At 41.7% G+C, this 27,315-nt stretch overlaps 1 protein-coding gene across 4 annotated transcripts in view; it reads left to right on the forward strand.

Annotated features, from left to right (window-relative positions):
• Nucleotides 1–27,315, forward strand: part of ccser2a (coiled-coil serine-rich protein 2a) — a 625,227-nt gene that overhangs the window by 389,877 nt on the left and 208,035 nt on the right. For all 4 annotated transcript variants that reach the window (XM_059640304.1, XM_059640306.1, XM_059640305.1 and 1 more), the window contains one exon: nucleotides 13,598–13,805. In XM_059640304.1, coding sequence (XP_059496287.1) covers nucleotides 13,598–13,805 — 208 coding nt within the window. The remainder of the gene's footprint in view (nucleotides 1–13,597; nucleotides 13,806–27,315) is intronic.

Genomic DNA, 27,315 nt, shown 5'->3' on the forward strand with positions numbered 1-27,315 from the left:
AGATAACAAAGTGTGCAGCTGGATGAACACAGCAGGCCAAGCAGCATCTTAGGAGCACAAAAGCTGACGTTTCGGGCCTTTTCTGATGAAGCGTCAAGGCCCAAAACGTCAGCTTTTGTGCTCCTGAGATGCTGCTTGGCCTGCTGTGTTCATCCAGCTCCACACTTTGTTATCTTGGATTCTCCAGCATCTGCAGTTCCCATTATCCCAAATGCTGCAAAGACTCCGTTTTTATTATATCCATTTCTCCATTTCTGCCTTCTAGGTGGATGTAAATGATGCTATGACTTTGTTTTTGTAAAATTGTGATTGTTAGGGGTAGGTGCAAAGAGATTGATTCTGTTTGTCGGAGAGTTCTCGGACCAGAGGGCATATTCTCAAAGTAAGAGATTACCCATTTAAGGCAGATATGTGATGACATTTCTTCTCTCAGAAGGTGATTGAATGTGTAGAATTCTTTACTGCAGAGGGCTGTTAAGGCTGAGTCATTAATTATATTCAAGCCTGAGGAAGGCAGAGTTTTAATCAGTAAATAATCAAGGGTTGCAGGGAGAAGGCGAGAAAGTGGAGCTGTGAATTATCACATCAGCCGTGATCTCATTGAGTGAAGGAATGTGTGTGGTAGGCCGAATGACTTACTTTTGCTCCTACATCCTGTGGCCAATTGGCTTTCTCCTGTTTCATTGCCAAATATTTATCCCACCTTGATCTTAAGCAGATTATTTGGTCATCAGCACAGTGGAACTTCGCTCTATGCGATTTGGCTGCCATGTTTCCTACTATACAAGTTTGACATGAGTTCCAAAGTACTTATATGACTTTAATGCAGTTGTAATACCTTTATTATCAACTTATTCCATCCTTACGAATATCTAGTAAGCAAAATGGGTTCAAATCAATAAAAATGAGCAGTTATACAGATAAAGAATTTATTTCTGGATAATGAATGTGCTACTCGGTTAAAATTTAGTGACTTGCTAAACCCATACTCATCATTATGTGAACACTTAAACCATGAATATACCTACTCAAGTCAGTTTATTTCTTCTGAATAAAGTTAGAGAAATAAACATTAGACTGTTTCAAATTTAGTATATCACTGTTCTGTAGACTGAACTGATTTTTAAATGAAGAAAGTGTTGGATTTAAATTCTGTTATTAGCATTCTTTTAAATGAAACATTACCACATGGAATTCAACCATGTAACTTTTTAAAAAGGTTTTAAATCAAACCAGTCATTCTTATTCCTAAATTGATTTTATATCGAGCAGCAACGTTTATTTCTGGTTTGAGTGCATTTTTACACATTTCATCAGATGAGGCAATAATTTTTTTAAAGATTGACAGAAAATAGAAGCAGCAGGAGGCCCTTTGAGTCTGCTCTGCATTTACTAGGATCGTGACTGATCCTCTAACTCAGTACTCTGTTTCTGCTTTCTCCTCCTATCCTTTGATTTTTTTTTTAGCCCTAAAAATGATACCTAACTCCAACTTAAAACATTGAATGTTTTGGCCTCAAATACTTTCCATAGCAGAGAATTCCACAGCCTCAACACTCTGTGTGAAAATATTTTTCCTCATCTCTGTCCTAATTGGCCCACCCCAAATCCTTAAACTAGAACTCTGTGGTTCTGAATTCCTCAGTTATCAAGGACATCATCCTGCATTTACCCTGCTGGAATTTTATAGGTTTCTATGAGAGACTCCCCCTTGTTCTAATATAATTGTAATAGTCTTAAGACTTAACTGATCCAATTTCTCTTCGTATGTTAGCCCTGCTAGGAATCAGTCTGATAAACAGGCCAAGAACATCCTTCTCCAGAAAAGGAGACCAAAACTGAACACATTACTCCTGGTGTGGTCCCACCAAGACCCTGTTGAATACAATCCAACAATAGGAACGGTTTACCGTTAAAACAAAAATAGTGTTGACTAAGATACTCTGTCACCTCCTCTACCTCTTCTTTTACATTGATTGTTCTGAGAGGTTGACAGAGCAACAAAACTGTACTTCTCAATTAGTGTTTGCTGAGCATCCTGCCAGCCAACAATACTGCTATTCTCTTGTTGCAAAAATCAGACAAAGTGTAGAATAGATTAATTATTGGTGGGGAAAAAAATTTCTAATTGTGGGAGCATTATAAACATCAAAAATAATGGAAATTTCCACATCTTTCTGAAATAGCCATTTTACAAATAGAAAAATCTCAGTGCTGGAAATGGAGAATAAAAGGTAAAGTTGCTGTAGTCCTACCAGACCATAAGGCTATTCCCTCATGAGTGAGAGAGAGAGACTTATGGTGGTTTAACCTGAGGGTCCCACGCCTCAGGTGAGGGAAGAGGTTGAGAAGCAGTGTTCTTCATGGTAACTTCAGCCTGTGCTGGAACTGAACCCATGCAGCTGATGTCACTGTGCATCAAAAACTGGCTGTGCAGCCAACAGAGCCAACCAACCAAGACACACTTTCAACCTTTCAATGGGAAGAGAGGTACCTTAGATATCACAGTGACAGCATGGAGGTTGGAAAGTCAATGGTGCAGTAATTGTAGATACAATCTTAACCCCAGCCTCTTCAGATCTCACAATTTTAAAAACTCAACTACACTGCATTATTATGCAATTAAAATTGGGATTAAAATTACTACCATTCTCACACACTCTAACATTTTTTTAATTCTTTGGAGACAGCCAAAATGATGCATCAGGAGTCCTATCTATGTTTGGTTTATTAGACTTTGGGCTGGGTCTGATTTTATTAGTGGTTCTTGCGGTAGCTAGGCAGAGGCCTGCCTCTTGTGGATTTTTGGTGTTAACCCTTGCCTAATAATGCTAATTGGCAATTGCCCAATTTGTTTTTATTGGCTTAGCAATTTGTAGCTGAGGTAGGATGCCAAAATATCAGATTATTTTCAGAATTGCTTCTTATTCTGCCTTTCAATCCGATCATTTTAGAGACTTCTCTATTTGGCACCTCTCTAGGAATGCACATAAAAATACCAACTGACGTACCAATATCTCCTTTGAGTCATCAGATTTTGCACCTCCATCTAAATAAGTGCAAAAAGGAAGTGTTTACCTTGAGATTATTCCTCCCTTTTTTTCCCTTTCATATCAAGTATGGGGTGGCATGGTGGCTCAGTGGTTGGCACTGCACCAGGGCCCTGGGTTCGATTCCACCCTCGGGCGACTGTCTGTGTGGAGTTTGCACATTCTCCCCTTTCCGTGTGGGTTTCCTCCGGGTGTTCCGGTTTCCTCCCACAGTCCAAAGATGTGCAGGCTAGGTGGATTGGCCATGGGAAATTGCCTGTAGTCTTCAGGGGTGTGTAGGTTAGGTGCGTTATAGGGGGATGGGTCTGGGTAGGATGCTCTGATGTTCAGTGTGGACTCTTTGGGCCGAAGTGCCTGTTTCACACTGTAGGAATTCTATGAAGTATTTTCATATCAAGTAATGGTGAAGGTGATGGTGCAGTTTCTTTTCTAAAGATCTTAGCGTGGTGGAAGGGAAAATATTTATCAACATGAAAATGCTTTTCTTTATTTCATTTAAGAGATGCAAGCCTCACTGATGAAGCCAGTGTTAGTGACAGTAGATTTGGGCTATAGATATTTTTTTATGTGGCTTGAGTCTCCCATTGTGCTGCACACAGTTGCTGTGGATGTAGTTCAGGTAACTTTGTCAATATGCTTATTGAAATGTGCACTTTAAAATAGTAAGTTGCAAGCTGAAAGAATCGCTGGCTTGTATTTAAATGTAATAAAAGCATAGCGGCCCTTCACCTAATTAGGATTTTCTAAAAATAGTTCATAAAGCAGTCTATCATATGGTTTATTTCCTTCAACGTTAACCAATTATCTATGCATGTTTTGATATGAAAGAACAGATTAAAAACTTTGCTGTTAATGGGACGTTGTAAATGACAGCTGATGGAATATATTACAAACGCAGCACAAGTAATCTTTTCAGAACGCCTGAGAATTTTTCACAACAGGCAAGTGTTACAGACTAGACCAAATCCCCCTGCAAATATTTCAAAGAGATATCCTGGATCCTAACTTTTATCTTATGTAAAGACAAGTATAAGGTGCTGTGTTCCAGATCTAATTCACTTGGTCTCGGCTCATTGCTCGGCTTTAAGTAAAACAAACTTTTTATTCTTAACCTCAGTTAAAATTCAAACAAAAGAAAAAGAAATTGGTATAACTGTAACTCTATTGAAGCACTTAACAGAATAATAGATTATTTATCCACTATACTGCAACTGTTCCAAGATAGTAACATCCCATAACACACCTTTGGCAAAAGGAAATTCAGTAAAATAGGTTGTCTCGCGTGTGATCTGACAGCAAAGAGAGAACCCAAGCTTTTAGCTGTAACAGAGAGATGTAACACCTTCCATGACTACTTCAAAACCCCAACAACTGCTGAAAGCTAAACTAAAACCCTGGCTGTTTAGGAATCTGACTCCACCCAGTCACCCATTACAATTTATTAAAAAAAACCAAAGCCTCGCAGGCTGTTTACTTTATTGGCTTGGAATGGACTGCTCATTATTTCGTCTGAACTCTGCTTCGTAAAAAAAGGGCAAAATACACCTCGTTAGCTAAAGTATCGTCACACAAGTTGCTTTGAATGTTGCACACATCCAACTGATGCATTAGTGGGAGTCAAGATGCAGTTTCTTTTTTGACGTCAATGTGTGCTGTTTTCTCATTTCAGTACTGGTTTTGTTGTTTCTAACATAAATAATTTTAGAAGTGCCATTGTAAACACCATACATTAATCATGCCATTATTATAATGACTAAATATGTTTAATACATTATTAGTTTTTGTTTATAACTCTATCCAGTATCTTGGGGCAATTTTTTATTTTTCATTTTTTATTTGGAAATGAGCAGTTTGAGCAAAAATGTATGTACTTCTCAATCTCGGGTCCCTGAAAAGGTGGGAGGTCTTCTCTCTGAAACATTGCAGTCTTCGTAGTGATGCAATGATGTTAGTTCAGGAGTTCCAGGGAACTGACCAGTGGTTTCAGACTTTACAGTAATGATGACAATTCAAAAGGAATTCACTGACTTTAAAGTGCTTTGAGATGTTTAGTGTAAAGTATAGATGACAGATTTCCTTCCCTAAAGGACATTAGGACCAGATCCATTTTTACAATTGACTATTATGTAGTTGCTTTCAGGCCAGCTTTTTCATGCAAATTTTACCATCTGCTATGGTGGGATTCAAGCCCAAGTACTTAGATCATTGGCCTGAGGTTCTGGATTCCTAGTCCAGTGTTATTACCGTCACATCATTGCCTTTCCAAATATGAAGTAGAGGATTCCATAGCAAGGTGGGATTGGCTGTGTTAGTTCTGATGATATTTGTAATTGAGAGCGGTAAACAACAGATACTGTGAAAGCACAATGTTGATAACTTGATTGAGATTATGTTTTGAGTTTTCCAGATTTGGAACGGAGTAAACACATGACGATGTATCGATTTGGATACTTGCATTGTGCACATGACATCTTGGACAGAGTATTTCAGTGATGTCAAAAATTATTTCAGTTGATCTGAAGTTATTGAAATTGCTGTGGAGACTAACCTTGCATCAATCAAGATGAAATGCAAAAGATAGCGAGTGAATTTGGGTCTTGTTGATTTTTTGAGCTTGGATGGGTACTGCTAGTTTCCAGTGCAGAATAAGGAATTTAAAAGTATGAAATAATCACTTTAGTTTGGGATTATCTGGCCTATCAATCAAATCCTGTAAATCCAGGCATGGATAAATTGAGAACTGCCCTTTCCAAATCTATACTGTAGATATTGGTACAGAAGTGTTGGAAAATGCCACATTTGCTGTGCTTGCTCCTTTCAATGGAACAGAATCTGGCAACATGATAATTTACCTTACTTCGAAATAATCATCATTCTCTACCTTCTCTTGTTCCTAGGACCAGAACTTCATTATATTTAAAGGGATGATAATCTAGTTATAACAATGGTTAAATGGTTTTTTTGGAAAAAAAAGCTCATGTCTTTTTCATGTTTTGTTTTAAACTATGGCTTCTGATCTAATATACTGTAATGCAAAGGACAGCAAGACAGAGGTTCTAATTTAAAACAAAACTATGCTGCATTGTTTAAATTATTTTTAAAAACTAGATTCCAGTCAGATTTTAAGTTGGTTGCTATTGAATTCAGAAATACCAAGGTGACTGTTTCCAGAAATTTCCAGCAATTACCAGGACAAAAGTAAACTGATTACTTGGAATCAGTGATAATGGGAACTGCAGATGCTGGAGAATCCAAGATAATAAAATGTGAGGCTGGATGAACACAGCAGGCCCAGCAGCATCTCAGGAGCACAAAAGCTGATGTTTCGGGCCTAGACCCTTCATCAGAGAGCTTGGAATGTTATGCCGCTTGCATTGCCTGAACATTCCAGCCAAACCAACGCAAAAGGCTGATAGATAAGGTATCTACCTCAGCCAGTTCAGTTTATCAAATTTACTACTTGAATTCCACAGTTATCTTCCACAAAGCACAATTGTTCCTGACAAAGGGACAATAGGCCCTTTTCATAACCTGGGTGCCTCAACCTGAACACCCAGTCACATGACTGAAATTGCCGGTTTGTTTGGTGTAGATGTTCTGGTATTGGATTGGGATGGACAAAGTCAGAAATTGCACAACACCAGGTTATAGTCGAACAGGTTTATTTGAAAACACAAGCTTTCTAAATCTCACTCCTCCTCCAGGTGTTACTGAGAGAGGTGCCATCAGACACAGAATATATAATGAAAAGATCAAAGAAACATGCTCTTTGCCTTTCCCTCTCACGTGCGCACACAAATGCGTAAATCTATGGGGGTGAAATTATATTTACAGGTACATTCTATTTTGTTCAAAAAGCACACAATTTTTTAGACAGTCAGGCAATGTGGCGTTTTATAAATTCCTACTTTAGAAATAAAACCAGTCTGACTCCAAACCAAAACACAGACAGACTCTAAACAAGGCCTCACACTTAACATTCATTGTCTGACCTAAAATGTCACCTCCCCTGTCCGCTGATAAAACATTTCATTCTCACAGGGTGGTGACTTGAAAGAAATTCAGGGATTTACATGTACATATTAATCAATTAAAGCCTTCTAACTGATTAATGATTTAACAGCATCTTAAGTTTGTTTAATACATCCTCATTAGTTGTGTGGCCCTTTGATCTTTTACTAATAAATTCTGTGTATGATTTCACCTGTCTCACTAATATCTGAAGAAGGAATGAGGCTCTGAAAGCTTGTCTTTTCAAATAAACCTTTTGGACTATAAACTGGTGTTGTGCGGCTTGTTTGAAACATCTTTAATTATACAGCTTTGACTTTTGTTTGTTAGCTAAATGTGTGCTTCTGATCTCGGCCCTCTTAAAGGTCTCATTTCAAGAATAAAGCCTGTGTTTTGCTTGTGAAGTGAACAAATTTCCAATTTGCAACTTCTCTGCTTTTAACAATAATGTGTCTGTGCTCCTGCGAGAGACTTCTTTGTACAGCCAACTGAAAGAACCTCACCTTGATTCTCTAATTCATATGAACTGATTACAATAGCTTTAATTTTATCTTTTCTTTCTTCCTTGATGCATGTTTACGAATGTGTGCTGTGAACTGTTCCCCCAGTTTTTGAACGCACTGATAAAAACTGTACATTGTTTTGACTGTAAGCAATTTACTTCGGGTCATTTTTAATCTGAACTTCACAAAGAGGGCTTGGGGAAATATAGCATCACCTATTTGTATAATGTAAAGGAAAATAAAATTATAAAACCCATCTTTGTCATGAGCGGAAGAGAACAGTGGGAATAATTCCTTCACCTCTTCCTGTTGTTTATGGTGTTTACCTGTCACCATTTGATGAGATTTTTGACTTCAAAATATTTTTAAGAAGCTCATGATGCAGAGCAAATCTACCAAAAGAGTTAAAGCCTGTTGTGTCGGTAACCATAAGGATGCTGTCAGAATATTCAAGAACCTTTCCAATATTCCATTATGCTAATTCATATATCCCTCTACCATTACAGATAATTTGCAATAAACATATGAACATTAATTGTCGACAGATTGAGTGTCATGATGAAATGATTTAGCCAAGTGCACACTATTCTCATCTTTTTGTCATTCAGGAGGCTAATACCTTATCACTGAATAGCATGACAGAGCAACCGTTTTATATTAGACCTACAAGAAGTGGGAAGTCAGTTGGATTTAGCAAATGGCCTGCAGGAAAGATTCTGTTCTGTGCTCTTGCACTGGGTACGATCCAACCTGAAGCATTATTCCCAGAGACAAAATGGGTTTTCTTTCAGTCAGCACATTCTGGAAAATATTGAGACACAGAGTTCTTGTAATCCAGTTTCCTTCAGAGCCAGCCATTCAATTTAGATGCCATACACATCCTTCTTCAAAGAAAATAAAATTACCAGACATTGGTTTCATCAGAATTTCAATTTTGTAGCTGTACATGTCAAAAAAACCTTTGTTGAGAAGTTTAATTCAGCTTGTTAGAATGATTCATTTGCTTTATCCTTCTGCTGCAGCCAAATAGCAAGTTTTTTTTTCCTTGTAATTTCTTGATGTTATGTTTTTCTTCAGTAATATTATAGTATTTTTCTGATTGTTTCATTGAAACAAGGTGAACAATCAAACCTATTTCTTCTTGCAAGATATCGAGACAGAGTTTGTTGTTTGTCAATTCAATGGGTTAAATGCTTCTGGAAATATTTTATTGATAATGTGCCAGTGAAGCAATTAGGGAGAAGCTTGTCTTGTAACATTAAACAGCACTAAAAATGATGGAGATCTTGGTGTGCAGGGATGAGTTTCAAGGTTTGCAGGTGATATAACCTGTGAGAAAGACAGTATAGAATTTCAAAAGGACATAGGTTGTGGAATGAGGGGATTAGCGGCAGACGATGTTCAATCTGGAGAAGGATGAAGTGATACACTTTGGTGTGAAGAATGTGGAGAGATGCTATATATAAAAAAAGGTACTATTCCTCATAGTATGCAGGAGCAGAGAGGCCTGATGCATATGTGGATAAGCCATTAAAGGTGGTTGGAAAGTAGAGAGAGCTGTTAATTAAGTGAACAGTATTCTAGGCTTCATTAATGGGAACGTTGAATACAAGAGCAGAGAAGGCATGTTAACTTTAAGTAGAGTACTGGTTAGACCTCAGCTGGGTAATTATGTACAGTTCTGGGCACCGCACTGTAGGAATAATGTGAATGCATTGGAGAGAGTGCAGAAGAGATTTAGAGTCTTAGGCTTTTCGCCCACCGTGTTTATGCTAACAACAAACACCAAACTACACTCATCTTAGTTACCTGCACGTGGTCCGTAGCTTGCAGTGCCCTGGCATTTTAAGTGCTCATCCAGTTGCGAGTGTACGTGCCTCCACCACCCTCTCAGATAGCGTGTTCCATATATCTATCACCATCTGGGTGAAAACGTTCTTTCCGAGATCTCCTTTAAGCCACTTATTCCTCACCTTAAATTTTATGCCCTCAGGTCTTAGACATTGGGTAATACTCTTATAATCTACTCTAGCTATGTCTCTCATAATTTTGTAGACCTCAGTTAGATCTCCAGTCAGCCGCCTCTGTTCCAAGGAAAACAAACGCAGCCTATTCAGTCTCTCCTCATAACTGAGCCTTTCCATCCCAGGCAACATCTTGGTGGATCTCCTTTGCACCCTCTCCAGAACAATCACGTTATTCTGATAGTGAGTTAACCAGAACTGCACACATTATTCCATCTGACACCTAAACAACATTTTATTAAGTTTTTACAAGACTTCCTTGCTCCTATAGTCTATGCTATGTTGAATGAGGCCAAAAATCCTGTACGTTTTCATCATCCTGTTTACATCCACTGACACCTTCAGGATCAAGGAACTTGTACACCAACGTTCATTTGTTGTTCAGTACCTGTTGGGGATCTGCTACACATTTTGAATACCCTTCCCTAACTCGACCTCCCAAAAAGCATCACCTTACACGAATCAGGATTGAATTCCATCAACCATTGCTCTGCCCAATTAACCAGCTTATCAACATCAGACTCTAGCTTGAGACCACCCTGCACCTTCCAGTCACCTGCAAACTTTTTAATTATTTCATCTACGTTCACATCCAAGTCATTAATGTACATAACAAACAGCGAAGGTCCCAGCACCAACCCAGGCTTCCAATTAGATCCCCCCACCATCACCCTTTATGAAAATAATTCCAGGGACGTGACACGTGAGTTATGAGGAAAGTTTGGTGAAATTTTCAGCACTAAGGGTCTGGACAGAATCGCTCAGGAGAAAAGAATCTATTCCCACTTGTAAAAGGATTGGGAACTGTAGGGCATGGAGTTGAAATGATTTGCAAGAGAAGAAATGCAAGGTGAGAAAAAAATGTTTTGCAGTGAGTAGTTAAGATTTGGAATGCTTATATGAATGGTGGAGGCAGACTTAATTGAGACATTCAAGGAGGCATTCGATGATTGTTTCCATTTAAACAATGTGCAGAGTTGCAGGAAAAAGTAGATTGGCACAAAGTTAAAATTCTCATAGATGGTACAGATATGGTTAAAGATTATCAATTCTGCAAGTAGTAGCAGCTTGTATTTCTGTCATCTTAACGCGTAACGTACATTTCACAGTTGTGAGGACAGAAATATCAACCCATACAAAAAGGTGTTAAGATCATAAAATGAGAGGCTGGATGAACACAGCAGGCCCAGCAGCATCCCAGGAGCACAAATGCTGATGTTTCGGGCCTAGACCCTTCATCAGAGAGGGGGATGGGGAAAGGGTTCTGGAATAAATAGGGAGAGAGGGGGAGGTGGACCGAAGATGGAGAGAAAAGAAGATAGGTGGAGAGAGTATAGGTGGGGAGGTAGGGAGGGGATAGGTCAGTCCAGGGAAGACGGACAGGTCAAGGAGGTGGGATGAGGTTAGTAGGTAGGAGATGGAGGTGCGGCTTGGGGTGGGAGGAAGGGATGGGTGAGAGGAAGAACAGGTTAGGGCGGCAGAGACAGATTGGACTGGTTTTGGGATGCAGTGGGTGGAGGGGAAGAGCTGGGCTGGTTGTGTGGTGCAGTGGGGGGAGGGGACGAACTGGGCTGGTTTTGGGATGCGGTGGTGGAAGGGGAGATTTTGAAGCTGGTGGAGTCCACATTGATGCCATTGGGCTGCAGGGTTCCCAGGCGGAATATGAGTTGCCGTTCCTGCAACCTTCAGGTGGCATCATTGTGGCACAGCAGGAGGTCCATGATGGATATGTCATCTAAAGAATGGGAGGGGAAGTTGAAATGGTTTGCGACTGGGAGGTGCAATTGTTTATTGCGAACCGAGCGGAGGTGTTCCGCAAAGCGGTCCCCAAGCCTCCGCTTGGTTTCCCCAATGTAGAGGAAGCCACACCGGGTACAGTGGATGCAGTATACCACATTGGCAGATGTGCAGGTGAACCTCTACTTAATATGGAAAGTCATCTTGGGGCCTGGATAGGGTGAGGGAGGAGGTGTGGGGGCAAGTGTAGCATTTCCTGTGGTTGCAGGGGAAGGTGCCGGGTGTGGTGGGGTTGGAGGGCAGTGTGGAGCGAACAAGGGAGTCACGGAGAGAGTAGTCACTCTGGAAAGCAGACAAGGGTGGGGATGGAAAAATGTCTTAGGTGATGGGGTTGGATTGTAGATGGCGGAAGTGTCAGAGGACGATGCGTTGTATCCGGAGGTTGGTGGGGTGGTCTGTGAGAACAAGGGGGATCCTCTTTGGGCATCCTCTACATTGGGGAAACCAAACGGAGGCTTGGGGACCGGTTTGCAGAACACCTCCACTTGGTTCGCAATAAACAACTGCACCTCCCAGTCGCAAACCATTTCCACTCCCCCTCCCATTCTTTAGATGACATATCCATCACGGGCCTCCTGCAGTGCCACAATGATGCCACCCGAAGGTTTCAGGAACAGCAATTCATATTCTGCTTGGGAACCCTGCAGCTCAATGGCATCAATGTGGACTCCACCAGCTTCAAAATCTCCCCTTCCACCACCGCATCCCAAAACCAGCCCAGTTCATCCCCTCCCCCCACTGCACCACACAACCAGCCCAGCTCTTCCCCTCCACCCACTGCATCCCAAAACCAGTCCAACCTGTCTCTGCCTCCCTAACCTGTTCTTCCTCTCACCCATCCCTTCCTCCCACCCCAAGCCGCACCCCCATCTACCTACTAACCTCATCCCGCCTCCTTGACCTGTCCGTCTTCCCTGGACTGACCTATCCCCTCCCTACCTCCCCACCTATACTCTCTTCTCCACCTATTTTCTTTTCTCTCCACCTTTGGTCCGCCTCCCCCTCTCTCCCTATTTATTCCAGAACCCTTTCCCCATTCCCCTCTCTGACGAAGGGTCTAGGCCCGAAATGTCAGCTTTTGTGCTCCTGGGATGCTGCTGGGCCTTCTGTGTTCATCCAGCCTCACATTTTATTATCTTGGATTTTCCAGCATCTGCAGTTCCCATTATCAAAAAGGTGTTCAGAAAGATCTTAAAGGAAGGAGGAGCTGGAGAAGCACAGCAGTTTAGAGAATTTATTCACAGTGTGGAACTTGAAGGATGGGTGCATTGTGGGGAGGCACCATTAACGATGAATAGCTTCTGGAGTCGGAATGAAGATTTTCAAATACTTGTTTATAGATATTGGCTGACAGAGCAGTGAGTGTCACGTGGTGTGAGATCTAAGCTTAGGGGTTTGGAGGCTGGCAGGCTTACTCAGATATCAGTGAAATCTGGAGGCAAAGTTTGGATGAGAGTTTCAGCCAGTGAATTGAAGTAGGAATGAGGCGGGTGATGTTGTAGAGGTGAAAGTGGGTGGTTTCAAGTGGGGTCATAAACTAAATCAGAAAATGTATGGAGTGAAGTGAAATGCCACATTATTTAGAATGAGTTGATGAGTTTCACACTTAATGCACAGAAGAACTCTAACTGAAAATAATGTTACTTCTGGTTCTGAGTGGAATATATTGAATTCTATATCTTTGACAATTTTGCCGAAAGAAACCTGTGGAACACTAAGTATAAATGCAGACTATATGGATTTGCAACACAACTGTGAATGAAAATAAAAAAAACTCCAAATTGGATATTCTAAGCCAAATTTCTTCCAACTCAGCAGATTATTGGCTCAGAATTTCATTCTCTTGAAACAGAATTTATCCCTTAATCCTTTGGCGTGTTCTGTTGACCTGTTAGTGTTAACCTCTGCAATGGGACAGCCTTTTTTGGCATTATGTGCAATCTATGTTGCGAGCACCAGCAGAAATCCTGTTCTTCATACCAAGCAAGGGCATTCCATCAGCTTTTAGATTACGACTGAGCATGGAGTGAAGCTGAGATTTCATTTCATATGTTGTAGCTGGAAAACATAAAACTTCAGTGCTGTAACTCGATAATTAGCTAACAGTTATAAATGCAGCCACTGTCATTGGAAACACAATAATTAGGAATATCTTCATTGTTTTATTTTTCTGATAATATGTGGAAAATGATAATCGGCCTTTTTCTTTCAGGAGTCCTGTTTCCCAAGAGCTTCCAGTGGGCCACTTTGATTGGCATGCGGCTTCAAGTTACTGCCGACCTCCTAGTGGTCACGTGAGATCCTCTCGGCCTCTAACTGAGAACACTGTGATGCTGGATGTGCTGACACTGCGGCACATGGTGCATGACTGCACCTCTGTCAAAACCCAGATACTTAAATTGAAGCGATTGCTACAACAGGTACACTGCTTACAATCTTATTGTCAATCTTGTGCTCTGTTAGATTCTGAATGGCAGTTAGAGGTGGGTTAACAAATGCTGGGTTCACTAGCATCCCACAAATGTTTTGTTTAAAGTTACCATTGAATGTTAAATCTTAGGTTACGAGGCAAGTGCTTCAAAAAGTACAGGTGATTTCTAAAGAATGTTGCAACGTTTTTTGCTAGCCTTTGCTATTCTTATGTGCAAAGTGGAACTGAACTGATGTTTTATGTTCAGAATTCCATTTTATTTCTGCTGCCATGACCGTACCCACCTACTGCAGGATCTGATTGAGTATTTGCATGTAAGTAGAAGTTGATATCTTTGAGAACAGCATCACTAAGTTAAGTTGAAAAGTAGTCTTCCCCCATTTACATTCCTTCCCTCCTTTCTGAGGCCCAGTTTTATATCTCCTTGACATTGACAGTAAAATTTTAGGTCAATTCAATCACAAATTTGACCAAGGTGATCCAAACTGAAGAAAATCAGAAATAGCTCTCCTACTAGCTTTGCTTTCTTTTATTTTGAATGTTGCCTCGGGGCCACAATAGCTGCAATAAGAGAGGGTCAGATAAAGAAACTGACCTGCAGGTGAGAAACAGAACGTAGTAAATAGCCATCCTTCTGATTAAATCATTTTGAAGGGGGAGGAAGAATAGCTGAGTGATTCAGGCAGCAGCCATTGAGAACTTACTGAATGATTTTCAGTGATTGTGTTGGATTGCTGCAGGGGCATTACTCGGTGTGGTATTGGTATAAGAAGAACTGATTACAGTGATTCTTAGTGGAAGGAGGGGTGGCCTCAGGGCAAGACATCCTGCTGAGTAATTAGGGCAGACAGACCTGAGCAGAGGTGAATGGAGCCTTGCATTCCGAATGCAATTTTCTTTATTGAGTCTACCTCCAATTAATTTCCAAGTTATCTATCTTTATTGGCTCTTTCAAGAATAGTATTGTCAATGACATTTCTGATTTATGGAATACGTGTAGTTTGAGCCTTTTGAGCTGAATATGGCTACCATAAGTTCAGTTGGTATTGGTGGAACTTCAGTGCTTGAACATGCAAATTCATTTGGTAGACACATAAACCCAAAGCTTCATGAAGTGTCATGTCATAGCAAGGAACGGTGAAGGACTTCAGCCGACTCATGCTAGAACAATTCAAAACTGATGTCTTGTTTTGCTTTCTCCTGTCCTTGAGCATTGTGCTCTGCTCCATCCTAAGTTTCCTTTAAGATGTGTGATCCTGCCTCAGCCACTCCAAGACACAATGTTCTATACTTCAGTAACTATCTTTGGAAAGAAGCTTATTTTCTTATCTTCTCTGGAACTTTGGATATGAGGGGTGAAGTTAAAGGTTTGTAAAATTGTGAGGGGCATAAATTGGCTGAATAGCCAAGGTCTTTTCTCTGGGAGACGGGAGTCCAATCCTAGAGGAGCAAAGGTTTAAGGTGAGAGGGTAAAGATTTAAAACGGACCTAAGTGGCAACTTTTTCACACAGTGGATGGAATGCATTTGGAATGAGCTGCCAGAGGAAGTGGTGAAGACTGGTACTGAAAACCGGATGGGTACTTGAATAGGAAGGATTTAGAGGGATATGGGCCAAATGCTGGCAAATGGGGCTAGGTTGGTTTGGGATATCTGGTTGGCATGGGTGAGTTGGATTGAAGGGTCTGTTTCCATGCTGTACATTTCTGAGAGTCTATAGTCATAATCCTGACTGTTAGGGATTAATTTAGATGGATAATATCCATGACCTAACTCCTGATGAGAGGAAATACGTTTCAAGTCCATTGATCTGTAGCTTTAATCTTATAAGAAATGTCTAAAATCTTTATTTAAGATGCAAATAAGTTGTACATTTATAAATTCAGATAACTTGCATGTTTTCCATTGTGTTATGTTGTCCAGAATGTACCTATTATTCTACAAGAGTGACAATAGACACTACTCAGAGAGAATTGTGCTTGATTCATTACCACTTTGAATACAGGCCTCAGTAGAATGATGTTTTTTTTAAAGAAAACAGATTTTTTAAAAACTAGTACAGATGTGATTTTCTATTTTGCCTGACATGTCGTCAGTACAGTTGGTATAGCATGACATGATAAGCAGATGGTTATTGATCTACACTGTTAGATTGGGTTTTAACATTTGCCTTGGGTTTTATTTGGGTTTACATCAATATGTGCTGCTATTTATTGGGGTTTGTGGTTAAACATGTTGTCTTCTAATACTTTGAAGGATACAAATTCCCCCTCTATACATTCCTTCAGCAGATTTGAAATGAAAACATCCAACATCCAACTCAGTTTGGAGTAAAACCAACATTGGATTGCCTCATGCCAAAGTTGATGCATGTTGTAGTGCCTATCCGATGGGTCGCAGCAAATGATCAGTCAGGATTTGATCTAAGGTGGCCACAGAGTTCTTTGGGAAGTTTACAACAGAGTTCATTGGCGAACCAGTTGTGAAAATAGGGTGAGATTGGCAAAATGGGATTCTTGACGTTGAGAGGAAGAAGTCTGATTCTCCAACCAAGTTTTCAATAGCAAGATGAGAATTTTGCTGTAAGTAGTGAGAGGTTTACTTGCATAGTTTGCTTGCATTTACATGCTATTATTACTTAATCTTGCCTCATTGTTATGCAGTTTCTTATTCGCCCACTTATTAGATAGAAATTAGATGGCAACAGTTTCCAACATGAGGTCAGAGCAGGTACTGAGTTGGTCCAGCTCCTCTGCTTGCTTGTTCCTCTGGGTAGAAGGATGGGTTAGTAAATTTGTGGATGCCACTAAAGTCGGTGGAGTTGTGGATAGTGTGGAAGGATGTTGCAGGTTACAGAGGGACATAGATAAGCTGTAGAGATGGGCTGAGAGGTGGCAAATGGAGTTTAATGCAGGAAAAGTGTGAGGTGATTCAGTTTGGAAGGAGTACAGGAATACAGAGTACTGGGCTATTGATAAGATTCTAGGTAGTGTGGATGAGCAGAGAGATCCTGGTGTCCATGTGCATAGATCTCTGAAAGTTGCCACCCAGGTTGATAGGATTGTTAAGAAGGCGTACGGTGTGTTAGGTTTTATTGGTCGTGGGATTGAGTTTCAGATCCATGCGGTCATGTTGCAGCTGTACAAAACTCTGGAGCAACCGCACTTGGAGTATTGCATACAGTTCTGGTCACCGCATTATAAGAAGGATGTGGAAGCATTGGAAAAGGTACAGAGGAGATTTACTAGGATGTTGCCTGGTCTGGAGGGAAGGTCTTATGAAGAAAGGCTGAGGGATTTGAGGCTGTTTTCGTTAGAGAGAAGATTAAGAGGCGACTTAGTAGACACATACACGATGATCAGATGATTAGATAGGGTGGACAGTGAGAGCCTTTTTCCTCGGATGGAGATGGCTAGCATGAGGAGACATAGCTTTAAATTGAGGGGTGACAGATATAGGAAAGATGTCAGAGGTAGGTTCTTTACTCAGAGAGTAGTGAGGGCGTGGAATGCTCTGCCTGCAACAGTCGTAGATTCACTAAGTTTAAGTGCATTTAAATGGTCATTAGATAAACATATGGATAATAATGGAATAGTGTAGGCTAGATGGGCTTCAGTTTGGTTTCACATGTCGGCACAACATCAATGGTGAAAGGGCCTGTACTGCTCTGTAGTGTCCTATGGGCCTCCATTCTGGGCAGCAGTGCCCAGCATCTCAGGGTTAGCTTTGTGAGTAGTATCCATCCATGAAGATTAGCATCAGACAAGTACCAGCTTCAATACGCCCTTATTGCACATCTCCCATCCACTTGAATACAGTTCTGCATGACTGTGCTGCATTTTGGAGTGCGGTCTCACCTTTCATTGTAAATGCTGCTGCAAGGGACCTAGCATGGAGGAACAAGTACCTGTCGCTGGGGTTGGACCAGGCTGTGTCTCGGGGCTTACTCTCCCTCACTTTGTGCCTCTTGGATGTTCACAGTATTTCTGCTTTTCCTTTCTTTGTTTTGATACTCAGATGGAGTTTTAAGACTCTCAGTATTTCTGTATTTCATTGTTATTTAACGCTGACCCAAGACTGCTAGCTTGTCATTGCTGCCAGCAGTTATCAGTCAGAGGCTGGACAAATTGCTAGATATTTCCATGCTACATTATTATTACATCTGCACCATGTGCAAACCGCTAACACAGAAAACACACTGCATGGTCTTCAGCCAAATGGCCTAAATGGTGTCACCCTCAGGTCAAGGGAGACTATTTTCAATCAGGGGATCTTGGCACAGTATGTCAAGGACTATCAGTCCAGGAGGTCATTGATGCTCACAAGCATACTTGCTTCAGTGGAGGGACAGCACAATGATTGGCATGACCAAACTGTAGGCTACCCTGGTTATGGGGGATAGGTAACTACCCCTTAGATGGGATTCTGATACGGAATGACATGAAGGATAGGAGGCCTGTGTAGCTTGATTCTTAAATAATAATGTATTTATGAAGGTGTATATGTTTTTGAAATGAAGTGTCAGTCATGCTATCTATGTGTCTTCTGAAGCATTTTGTTTTGGTTGCCCTCCTACCATTATTATCATTGGTGGTCCCTCACAAATGAGGATGACTCACTTCCACTCTTTGGTTGGGTCTTTAGGTGGCTGTACAGATCAATACAGCTACTGCAGGCTCTCTATTAGTTGGGACAGGTGGTGGTCATTGGAAGGGATGGGTGGGGTGTTGCTGTGGCAATGCACTCCTTTGGCTGTTTTCGCCTGGCTCCGTATTTTCCCAATGGCAAGTCTCAAGGGGCTCGACACCACTTTGGACAGTCTTAGGCCGTTGATTCCCAGGTGTCTGTGGGAATACAGCACTTCCCCAGTGAGGCCTTGAGGGTGTCGCTGAGCTGCTTCCTGTGACCACCTGGGGGTAGCCTGCTGTTTCACAGCTGGGAGTAGAGCACCTGATTGTGGAAACTTGTGTCAGTCATGTGGTTGACATGTGCAGCTCACCGTAGCTGATGGAGGGTGGTCGGTGCCTCGATGCTGGGGTCGTTGCCCTGGTTGAGGATCCTGGTGTCAGTGCATCTTTGTTCCTAGCTGATATGCAGGATCTTGCAGTGGTAGCGTCGTTGTCGGTGACACTGCTTCAGTGCCTTGAGGTGCCTGCTGTAGACAGTCCACATCTCATAGCCATATAGGAGAGCAAGAACTACCACAGCCCTATAAACCATAATCTTGGTGTCATGTACCATGAAGGGCAACTCCTAATGTGTTTTGCTTGGCATGGAGGTTCCAGTACAGGTAGTTCTGCTCTAATGCTTGTTTTGTTAATGCAAATTGGCTGGAACACAATGGTTGAATCGTGGATGCTGTTTGGATAATGCGAACTTTCTGCTGTACAGTATAACAATTTTCTGTAGCGATCTCCGTATAACGCAAGCTCATGCATGAAAGCAACTATCGTGTTATATGGGAACTACCTGTAGTGACAATTACCTCAGGCTACAGGAAGGTAAATTAATGAGTCACTATTGAAATGTGATGCATAATGAGGTGAGTTTCAGAAGATATCACCAGAAAACTCAGTGGAGAGAGACTTCCATAAAATTTGCCTAAATTGGCATGGGTCAATTTCTGGTAAAATGTAGCTTAATGCTCCTGAGGAGGAGCATAGTAATAGCAATGAAATGGCTTAACATTCATGTTTCTTTTCTTTTGGTGACCGTCTAAACCTGGCAATGATCAGAAGCTCTCTCTAGCTTGCTTTTTTCAAAGGGCAAAGATGTTGCTTTAGTTTCTTGGTTTTGCTTGACTGGTCAGTAATTTACTCAGTGGGGGTACATGATCACACCTTTCCAGAATAGTTTTCTGTTTAACCTCAGTCCACCACTGCAACTGTCAGGTTGGAGAAATCAGATTGTTACAATTGCATAAAGGAAGGAGGCAGCGCTTTGGGTACTAAGTTATAAGGAAAGAAAGCAACATATTTAGGACTTTATTTAATGCAAATATGTTCCCCAGCCAGTGGGATCTTTGTGCATATGCACATTGAGTCATACATTGACACAGCATGGAAACAGAATCTTCGGTCCAACTTGTCCATGCTGGCCAGATATCCTAAATTATTCTAATGCCATTTTCCAGCATTTGGCCCATATCCCTCTAAACCTTTCCTTTTCATGTACCCATCCAGATGTCTTTTAAATGTTGCAATTGTACCAGCCTCCACCACATCGTCTGGCAGCTCATTCCATACACGCACCACGCTCTGTGAGGAAAAGTTGCCACTTGGGTCCCGTTTATACCTTTCGCCTCTCACCTTAAGCCTATGCCCCTCTTGTTTTGGACTCCCCTACCCTGGAAAAAAAAGAGTTTGACTATTGACCCTGTCCATGCCTATCATGATTTTGTAAACTTCTAAAAGGTCACCCCTCAGCCTCCATTGCTCCATACTTTCCCATATTTAAAAAAAATAGTTTCTGTGCTGAGTGATAATGGGAACTGCAGATGCTGGAGAATCCAAGATAACAAAGTGTGGAGCTGGATGAACACAGCAGGCCCAGCAGCATCTTAGGAGCACAAAAGCTGACGTTTTGGGCCTAGACCCTTCATCAGAGAGGGGGATGGGGAGAGGGTTCTGGAATAAATAGGGAGAGAGGGGGAGGCGGACCGAAGATGGAGAGAAAAGAAGATAGGTGGAGAGGAGAGTATAGGTGGGGAGGTAGGGAGGGGATAGGCCAGTCCAGGGAAGACGGACAGGTCAAGGAGGCGGGATGAGGTTAGTAGGTAGGAGATGGAGGTGCGGCTTGAGGTGGGAGGAAGGGATGGGTGAGAGGAAGAACAGGTTAGGGAAGCGGAGACAGTACTGCACATCTGCCAATGTGGTATACTGTATCCATTGTAACCCGGTGTGGCTACCTCTACATTGGGGAAACCAAGCAGAGGCTTGGGGACCGCTTTGCAGAACACCTCTGCTCGGTTCGCAATAAACAACTGCACCTCCCAGTCACGAACCATTTTAACTCCCCCTCCCATTCTCTAGATGACATGTCCATCATTAGCCTCCTGCAGTGCTATAATGATGCCACCCGAAGGTTTCAGGAACAGCAACTCATATTCCGCTTGGGAACCCTGCAGCCCAATGGCATCAATGTGGACTTCACAAGCTTCAAAATCTCCCCTTCCCCCACTGCATGACAAAACCAGCCCAGCTCGCCCCCACCCCCACTGCATCCCAAAACCAGTCCAGCCTGTCTCTGCCTCCCTAACCTATTCTTCCTCTCACCCATCCCTTCCTCCCACCTCAAGCTGCACCTCCATTTCCTACCTACTAACCTCATCCCGCCTCCTTGACCTGTCCGTCTTCCCTGGACTGACCTATCCCCTCCCTACCTCCCCACCTATACTCTCCCCTCCACCTATCTTCTTTTTTCTCCATCTTCGGTCCGCCTCCACCTTCTCTCCCCCCCCCCCCCACCTATTTATTCCAGAACCCTCTCCCCATCCCCCCCTCTAATGAAGGGACTAGGATCAATACGTCAGCTTTTGTGCTCCTGAGATGTTGCTTGGCCTGCTGTGTTCATCCAGCTTCACACTTTGTTATCTTATTTTCTGTGCTGTATGTTACACTGAGATCGTGACACTTGGCTGGGAGTGATGCTACAGTCAAGACTGCAAGACTTCCATTGAATACTTTCAATATTGTTTAGGCACCTTCAGTTATTTTCGTCTTTTGTACAAAAAAGAATACTTTTTGTATTTTTTTAAATGTGCAACATAGATGCAAAGTTTCGGTTAAACAGCAGCTGAAATGGCAGTGAATAATTGCCTATTTGCCTGACTGATAAGTATTTGACAGCCCAGCTCATTTAGACTGGTGTAGGTATGGAAATTACCTTGTTTATTAATAGATAAAGGTCAGAATAAATTGGCACTACACCACTTTTGTGCAATTTGACATTCAATTAAATGTAAAAAAGTTGTCACATTCACATTGGTAAGATGTTAACACCTACACTGTCCTTGCTTTGCATGTGGCACTGTCCCATTAACCACATGTTGCCAAGTCATTTTTGACTAGGTGAGTATGGGGCCAAGCAAGGGAGTAGAATGATTTTGCTGTTGCACAAAATGAATACGGGAATGATGTGGGCTAGGTTTACGGTACAGAATTCTCTAATCCCAAAATATCAGTGATGAGAGTCCATCTCATCATGTTATCACCAACAAAATCGCCCATAATGATAGTGGATAAAACTGATTTGTCAACTTCTACTGTTGAAAGTATTGTGTACAAAAATATTTGCTCTATTTTTGTCATTCTGTGACTCACAGAGGAAACAATGAACAGGCAGGACAGTGTCAATCTACTTGATAATCCACTGCTCTCTAACTTCCCCAAGAATATTTATCAGATCAGCTCCGGAGTCTGCATTAATTCCATGGATTTACCAATGTACCTTCACAGGCACCTTTGACCTCCATCCTGCTGGTCCTTGGGTTCATTCCCACAACTGTTTGTTTCCTGGCCTGGTATGTGCGTCTGCTGATTTTCATGGCTGACAGGTTTCTACTCCTCCAGCAGCTCTGTCACCTCTTCAGGCTTTGACCTACTTGACCATATCCATGCCTTCCCGCTATCATCCTGTTCCTGCTCTTATTTGTTCTGCTCATATGCTCGCCACCTCCAGCAAGATGCCAGCATCAGGCACATATTCCCCTCCCTTCCCTTATCCACCTTCCGCAGGGACCATTCCCTCCTGAACGCCCCAGCCCACTCTTCCTTTGCAACCCCTTGGCACCTTGCCCTGCAACTGGTGCAGGTGTAATACTTTTTGTAAAAATGATTTTCTCATAAAATTACATGAAATATGCCAATTTCCTTGAGCTCATTTAGGGATATGGGCTTTTCTGGTTAAATGAGCATTTAGTTTTGGTTTCTAATTCCCCTTGAGAAAGTGGTGATTAGCAATCTCTTGGAACAGCTGTAATCTTGTAATGTGCCATTGGCAAGGGAATTCCATGATTTTGACTGAGTGACACTGAACAATCAGTTTCCAAGTCAGGATGGGAGTAGCTTGAAGAGGGACTTGAAGATGGTGGTGATCCCATATGCCTGCCGTCTTTGTCTTTCTAGATGATAGTGGTCATGGGTTTAGAGGGTGCTGTCTAAAGAGTTACTGAAGTGCACCTGAGGAAGGATACACACTGCTGCCACTGTGCATCATTGTTGAAGGCAATGAATATTGAAGGTGGTTGATTGGATGTCAGTCAAGTGGGTTGCTATTTCCTGACTGGTGCCATGTTTCTTGAATGTTGTTGCAACAGCACTTATCCAGGCAAGTGATCGCTGAACTGTTCTCATTGTGTAGTAGCCCTGCCAGTATTGCAGTGATGTTGTTCTGACCTGATTACTGATATCTATTGTGCTTATTTAGTCAACAGAATTTTCTTTTTACTGGCAGGGAGTTCACAAAGGGCATTGAGAATGTTTTGGTGGTGCCAGCAAATGCAACTTATTCTGTCATGCTTCTTGTTAAGACTTGAGAGAGATTGGGAAAATATCACCTGTCAATAGTGCTGAGTTTTCACTACGAAATTAGGAAAATAGTTGCGTATTCTGCTGGAGGACCATCAGAGGAGAAGACAGAAGTGAAGAAATTGGATGCAGATTTGTGAAAAACTTACTGGAATTATGGTATTTGCATTATTTCACCAAGTCTTTGAACCATAGATCCCAAACAGCCCTGTTTCTTCAGGCACGACAGCCAGAGATGAAATCCATCCCTCCCACCCACCTCTTCTGTAGCCTGCATAACATTGAGAAGTGCGTTGGAGGGAAGGACATTTGGGTAAAAGTACTGTTTCCTTATACACAAGGAAATTGGAAACAATTATATCTGAAACTAATATAAATATTCTCTTCCACTAAATCAAATCATAAATGAGGTAAAGCACAGGTTTACAGCTGTTTTCGTTGCTAGTTTTCCTGGAACAGTTGCCAGTTTTTGGCTGTTGCTTGAGAGGGCGGGGACGCAGTGGACCAAGATTGGCTGACTTAGGGGACTCACTAAAGAATCTGTTTGCCCATGTTGTGGACTGACTGTTTGTAGCCAAAATGTGGGTTGTGAACTGAGAGCTTCTCACTCAGAACCAGGGAGAGTTCGGACTGTGTTGCACAATCTCTCTAATTAAAAATATTTACAGACATAATCAGCACAATGCTTGAGAGATATTGACAAGAAATTATTAAGACTTGCTCAAAGTAAGACAATGTAATACGGGTGCAGAGGATAATGCAGCCAATGTCTGGGTAAATCTCTGTTTTGAACAAGATGCAGTACAATCTCCTTTTCTCTCTCTCTCTCAATGTTTTGTGGATCAATTGAATACATGCATTAGAAATAGAAAACTAGTTTTATGTAAACAAAAATCATTATTCTTTTTCAGCTGAATCCAGGAAAATATTTAAATGTTTTGCAAGCAACATAACCAAACTGTGATTTTCCCAGTCCTGGCTTGTAACAGAAAAGCAGTCCAATGAAGCATAGTCTATTTCTCCTTCTGTATAACAATATACTAACATTAAAACATTAACATTAACATTGCTGCTTGGCTATATTGACCTCAGGAGAGAATTGGCTGTGGGAGGGCAAAATCAGATGTATCTAGTATGGAAAAATAAGAGCAGGAACCTCACTGTTGTTGGAAATCATACTGATTTTAAAAATAGCAAGCGTAGGCCACTTATTTATTATTTTCTCAAATAACCCTTGCTGCCTACTTTGGTTCAGTCTCAGAGTCAGGGTTCATCCATATAAGACACAGATGAGGAGTAATTTCTTCTCTGACGTTAATGAATCTGTGGAATTCTTTACTACAGAGGCCTGTCAAGGCTGAGTCAATAAGTGTTTTCAAGGCTGAGAGAGACATTTTTTTAAATCAGTGAGAGAGTCAAAAGTAAAAACCAAGAGAACTGCGGATACTGTAAATCATAAACAAAAATAGAAGTTTCTAGAAAAGCTCAGCAGGTCTGGCAGCATCTGTGCCGTAAAAATCAAGAGCTAATGTTTCAGGCCTGGTGACCCTTCCTCAGAACTGATAATAGCTGGGAAACATTGGCTTAGTTGCAGAACATGGGGGGAGGATGGGGTAGGGAGTAAGTGATAGGATAAAGGATAGAGCCTGAAGAGAGAGAAGAGCAGTTGGGCAGAAAAAAACGAATCGATAATGATCTGGCTAGGAGGGTGAATGGGGACTGTTGGTGGCTGATAATAAGTAATGGGTAATGGCAGGCTGTGTGATTTTTAAAAAAAAAGCCTGGTGTGTGGGGTAGGGGGCTAGAACATGGGACAGTTTAGACCCTAAAATTATTCAACTCCAGTATTGAGTCCGAAGGGCTGCCGGGTCCCCAAGTGGAAAATGAGGTGTACTTCCCAGCTTGCATTGAACTTTGCTGGAAAACTACAACAAGCCAGAGACACAGATGTTGGCCAGGTGGTGTGTTGAAGTGGCAGGCAACTGGAAGCTCAGTCTTTTTTTTGTGAGCAGAGCATAGATGTTCTGTGAAGCGGTCACCCAGTCTTTGCTTCATTTCCCCAAGGTAGAGGAGACCATATTATGAGCATTGAATGCAGGAGACTCGATTCTGGGAAGTGCAAGTGAAGTGTTGTTTCACCTGGAAGGTATGTTTGGGCCCTTGGATACTGGGGAGGGAGGAGGTAAATGGGCAGGTGTTGCACCTTCGCCAGTTACAGGGGAAGGTGCTGTGGGACTGTGGGAGCGAGCGAAGAGTGGACTCTTGGGGGGTGCCCTGGAGGGAATGGTCCCTGCAGAAAATGGGCAAGAGAGGGCAGAGGATAATGTGTCTGATGATGGAATCTTGCTGGAGCAGGTGAAAATGGCATCTGATGATCTTTTGGATGTGGATGCTGATGGGATGGTAGGTAAGGATAAGGGGGAACCCTGTCGCTGTTGTGGAGGGAAGAGAGGTGGTTGAGGGTGGGAGTGAATGAGATGGGTTGGACCTGGTTGAGGGAGGGCCCTGTTGATAATGGTGCTGGGGAATCCTCAGTTGAGGAAGAAGGACATTTCGGAGGCTCCCTTGTCAAAGTTGGCCTCATCTGAACATATACGATGGAGACGGAGGAACTGAGAGAATTAAAGGTTATGGGGAAAAGGCAAGAAAGCTGAATTGTGGATTATCATATCAGCCATGATTTCATTGAATAGTGGTGCAAAATTGGTGGGTTGAATGGTTTCCCTCTGCTCTTCCATCTTCTGGTCTAATAGACATGAATAAAAAGTGGATACCTTCAGTGTGATTGTTGGGTTTCATAAATGAGATGATATTCAGTTTTCTAATTTATAAATTCTAATACTCCAGTTCCATTATTAAGATGCCAGTGACAAGAATCCTCACGAGTACATTCACGGAATCCAGATACGCAGGATTAAACTTTTTACTCATCCCAAAGAGGAACAGATGTCAAGTTTCAGACAGATTAGTGGTTAATAAAAGGACTTTTAAAGAGTAACTTGCAAGTTAGAAATATAATTACTGTTACCTGGTCTTTGAGTTGCACAGGCTTTTGGACTGTTCTTTCACTAATGAAACGACACTGATGCAAGTCTTCTCTAAATAGCTGAACAGGTCTTTAGTGGCCTGGTTCCGAGATCTAATTAGCAGGGCCCAGTGTGGTTAACAGCTCTAACTCACTTTTTGTATGAATCAACATTATGTTGGTTTGGGTAGAGGCCAGTAATGGAAATTGAAACATTCCAACTTTTTTTTCAAGTTTGTCATGAATCATCCCTTTAGATCTCTACTTCATGCTCCATGTACAACTCTCCTGCTGTAATGGGCATTAAAACATTTCCATTAAATGTATGAAGACCTGAGAAAGCTGCCAATGTAACAAGTGGTCAGTATCTGAGAGAGATCAGAAAGCTGTTTCAAAAGTTTGACACCTTCAGAACTTAAAACTAAGGGAAGGGCAAAAAAAAGGAGTGAGCGAACCGAGAAGAAAAGCTTGTAAATTGCTGTTCAGTAATTTAATTGAAGAATCATTAAAGACAAGGGCACGTGAATAGATGTGGGTGCTGCTCCTCACACATAGGCCTCTGCTCTATCCAACTCACTTAAGGCACTTAAGCCATTTTTGATTATTTGGGAATATTGCCTTTTATTCTTTAAATTAACTCAGTAATTTATGGAGAACATGTTTGAACAGAGTTGCATCATAACATATCACCGGATGTTACAAAGAAATTAGCTTTTCAAACGTCTCACTTTAATATCCAGCAACAATTTTGTGTTTTACAATCTGTTGATGTGATGTTGAAATTGCTGCATAATTAGTTATAAAAATGAGAAAATAAGGCTAATGTGATTGCTGAAAGCCATTTATTGCTGCTCTGGGGACCTGCACAATAGATGTCAGCTCTTCTAAATGGTAGCAATGATTTAAACAGGGCTTTTAGAACAAGGTAAAGTCAAGTACTGAGACTGG

Source organism: Stegostoma tigrinum, chromosome 37, assembly GCF_030684315.1.
Source record: "Stegostoma tigrinum isolate sSteTig4 chromosome 37, sSteTig4.hap1, whole genome shotgun sequence".
In the NCBI taxonomy this organism is placed as follows: domain Eukaryota; kingdom Metazoa; phylum Chordata; class Chondrichthyes; order Orectolobiformes; family Stegostomatidae; genus Stegostoma; species Stegostoma tigrinum.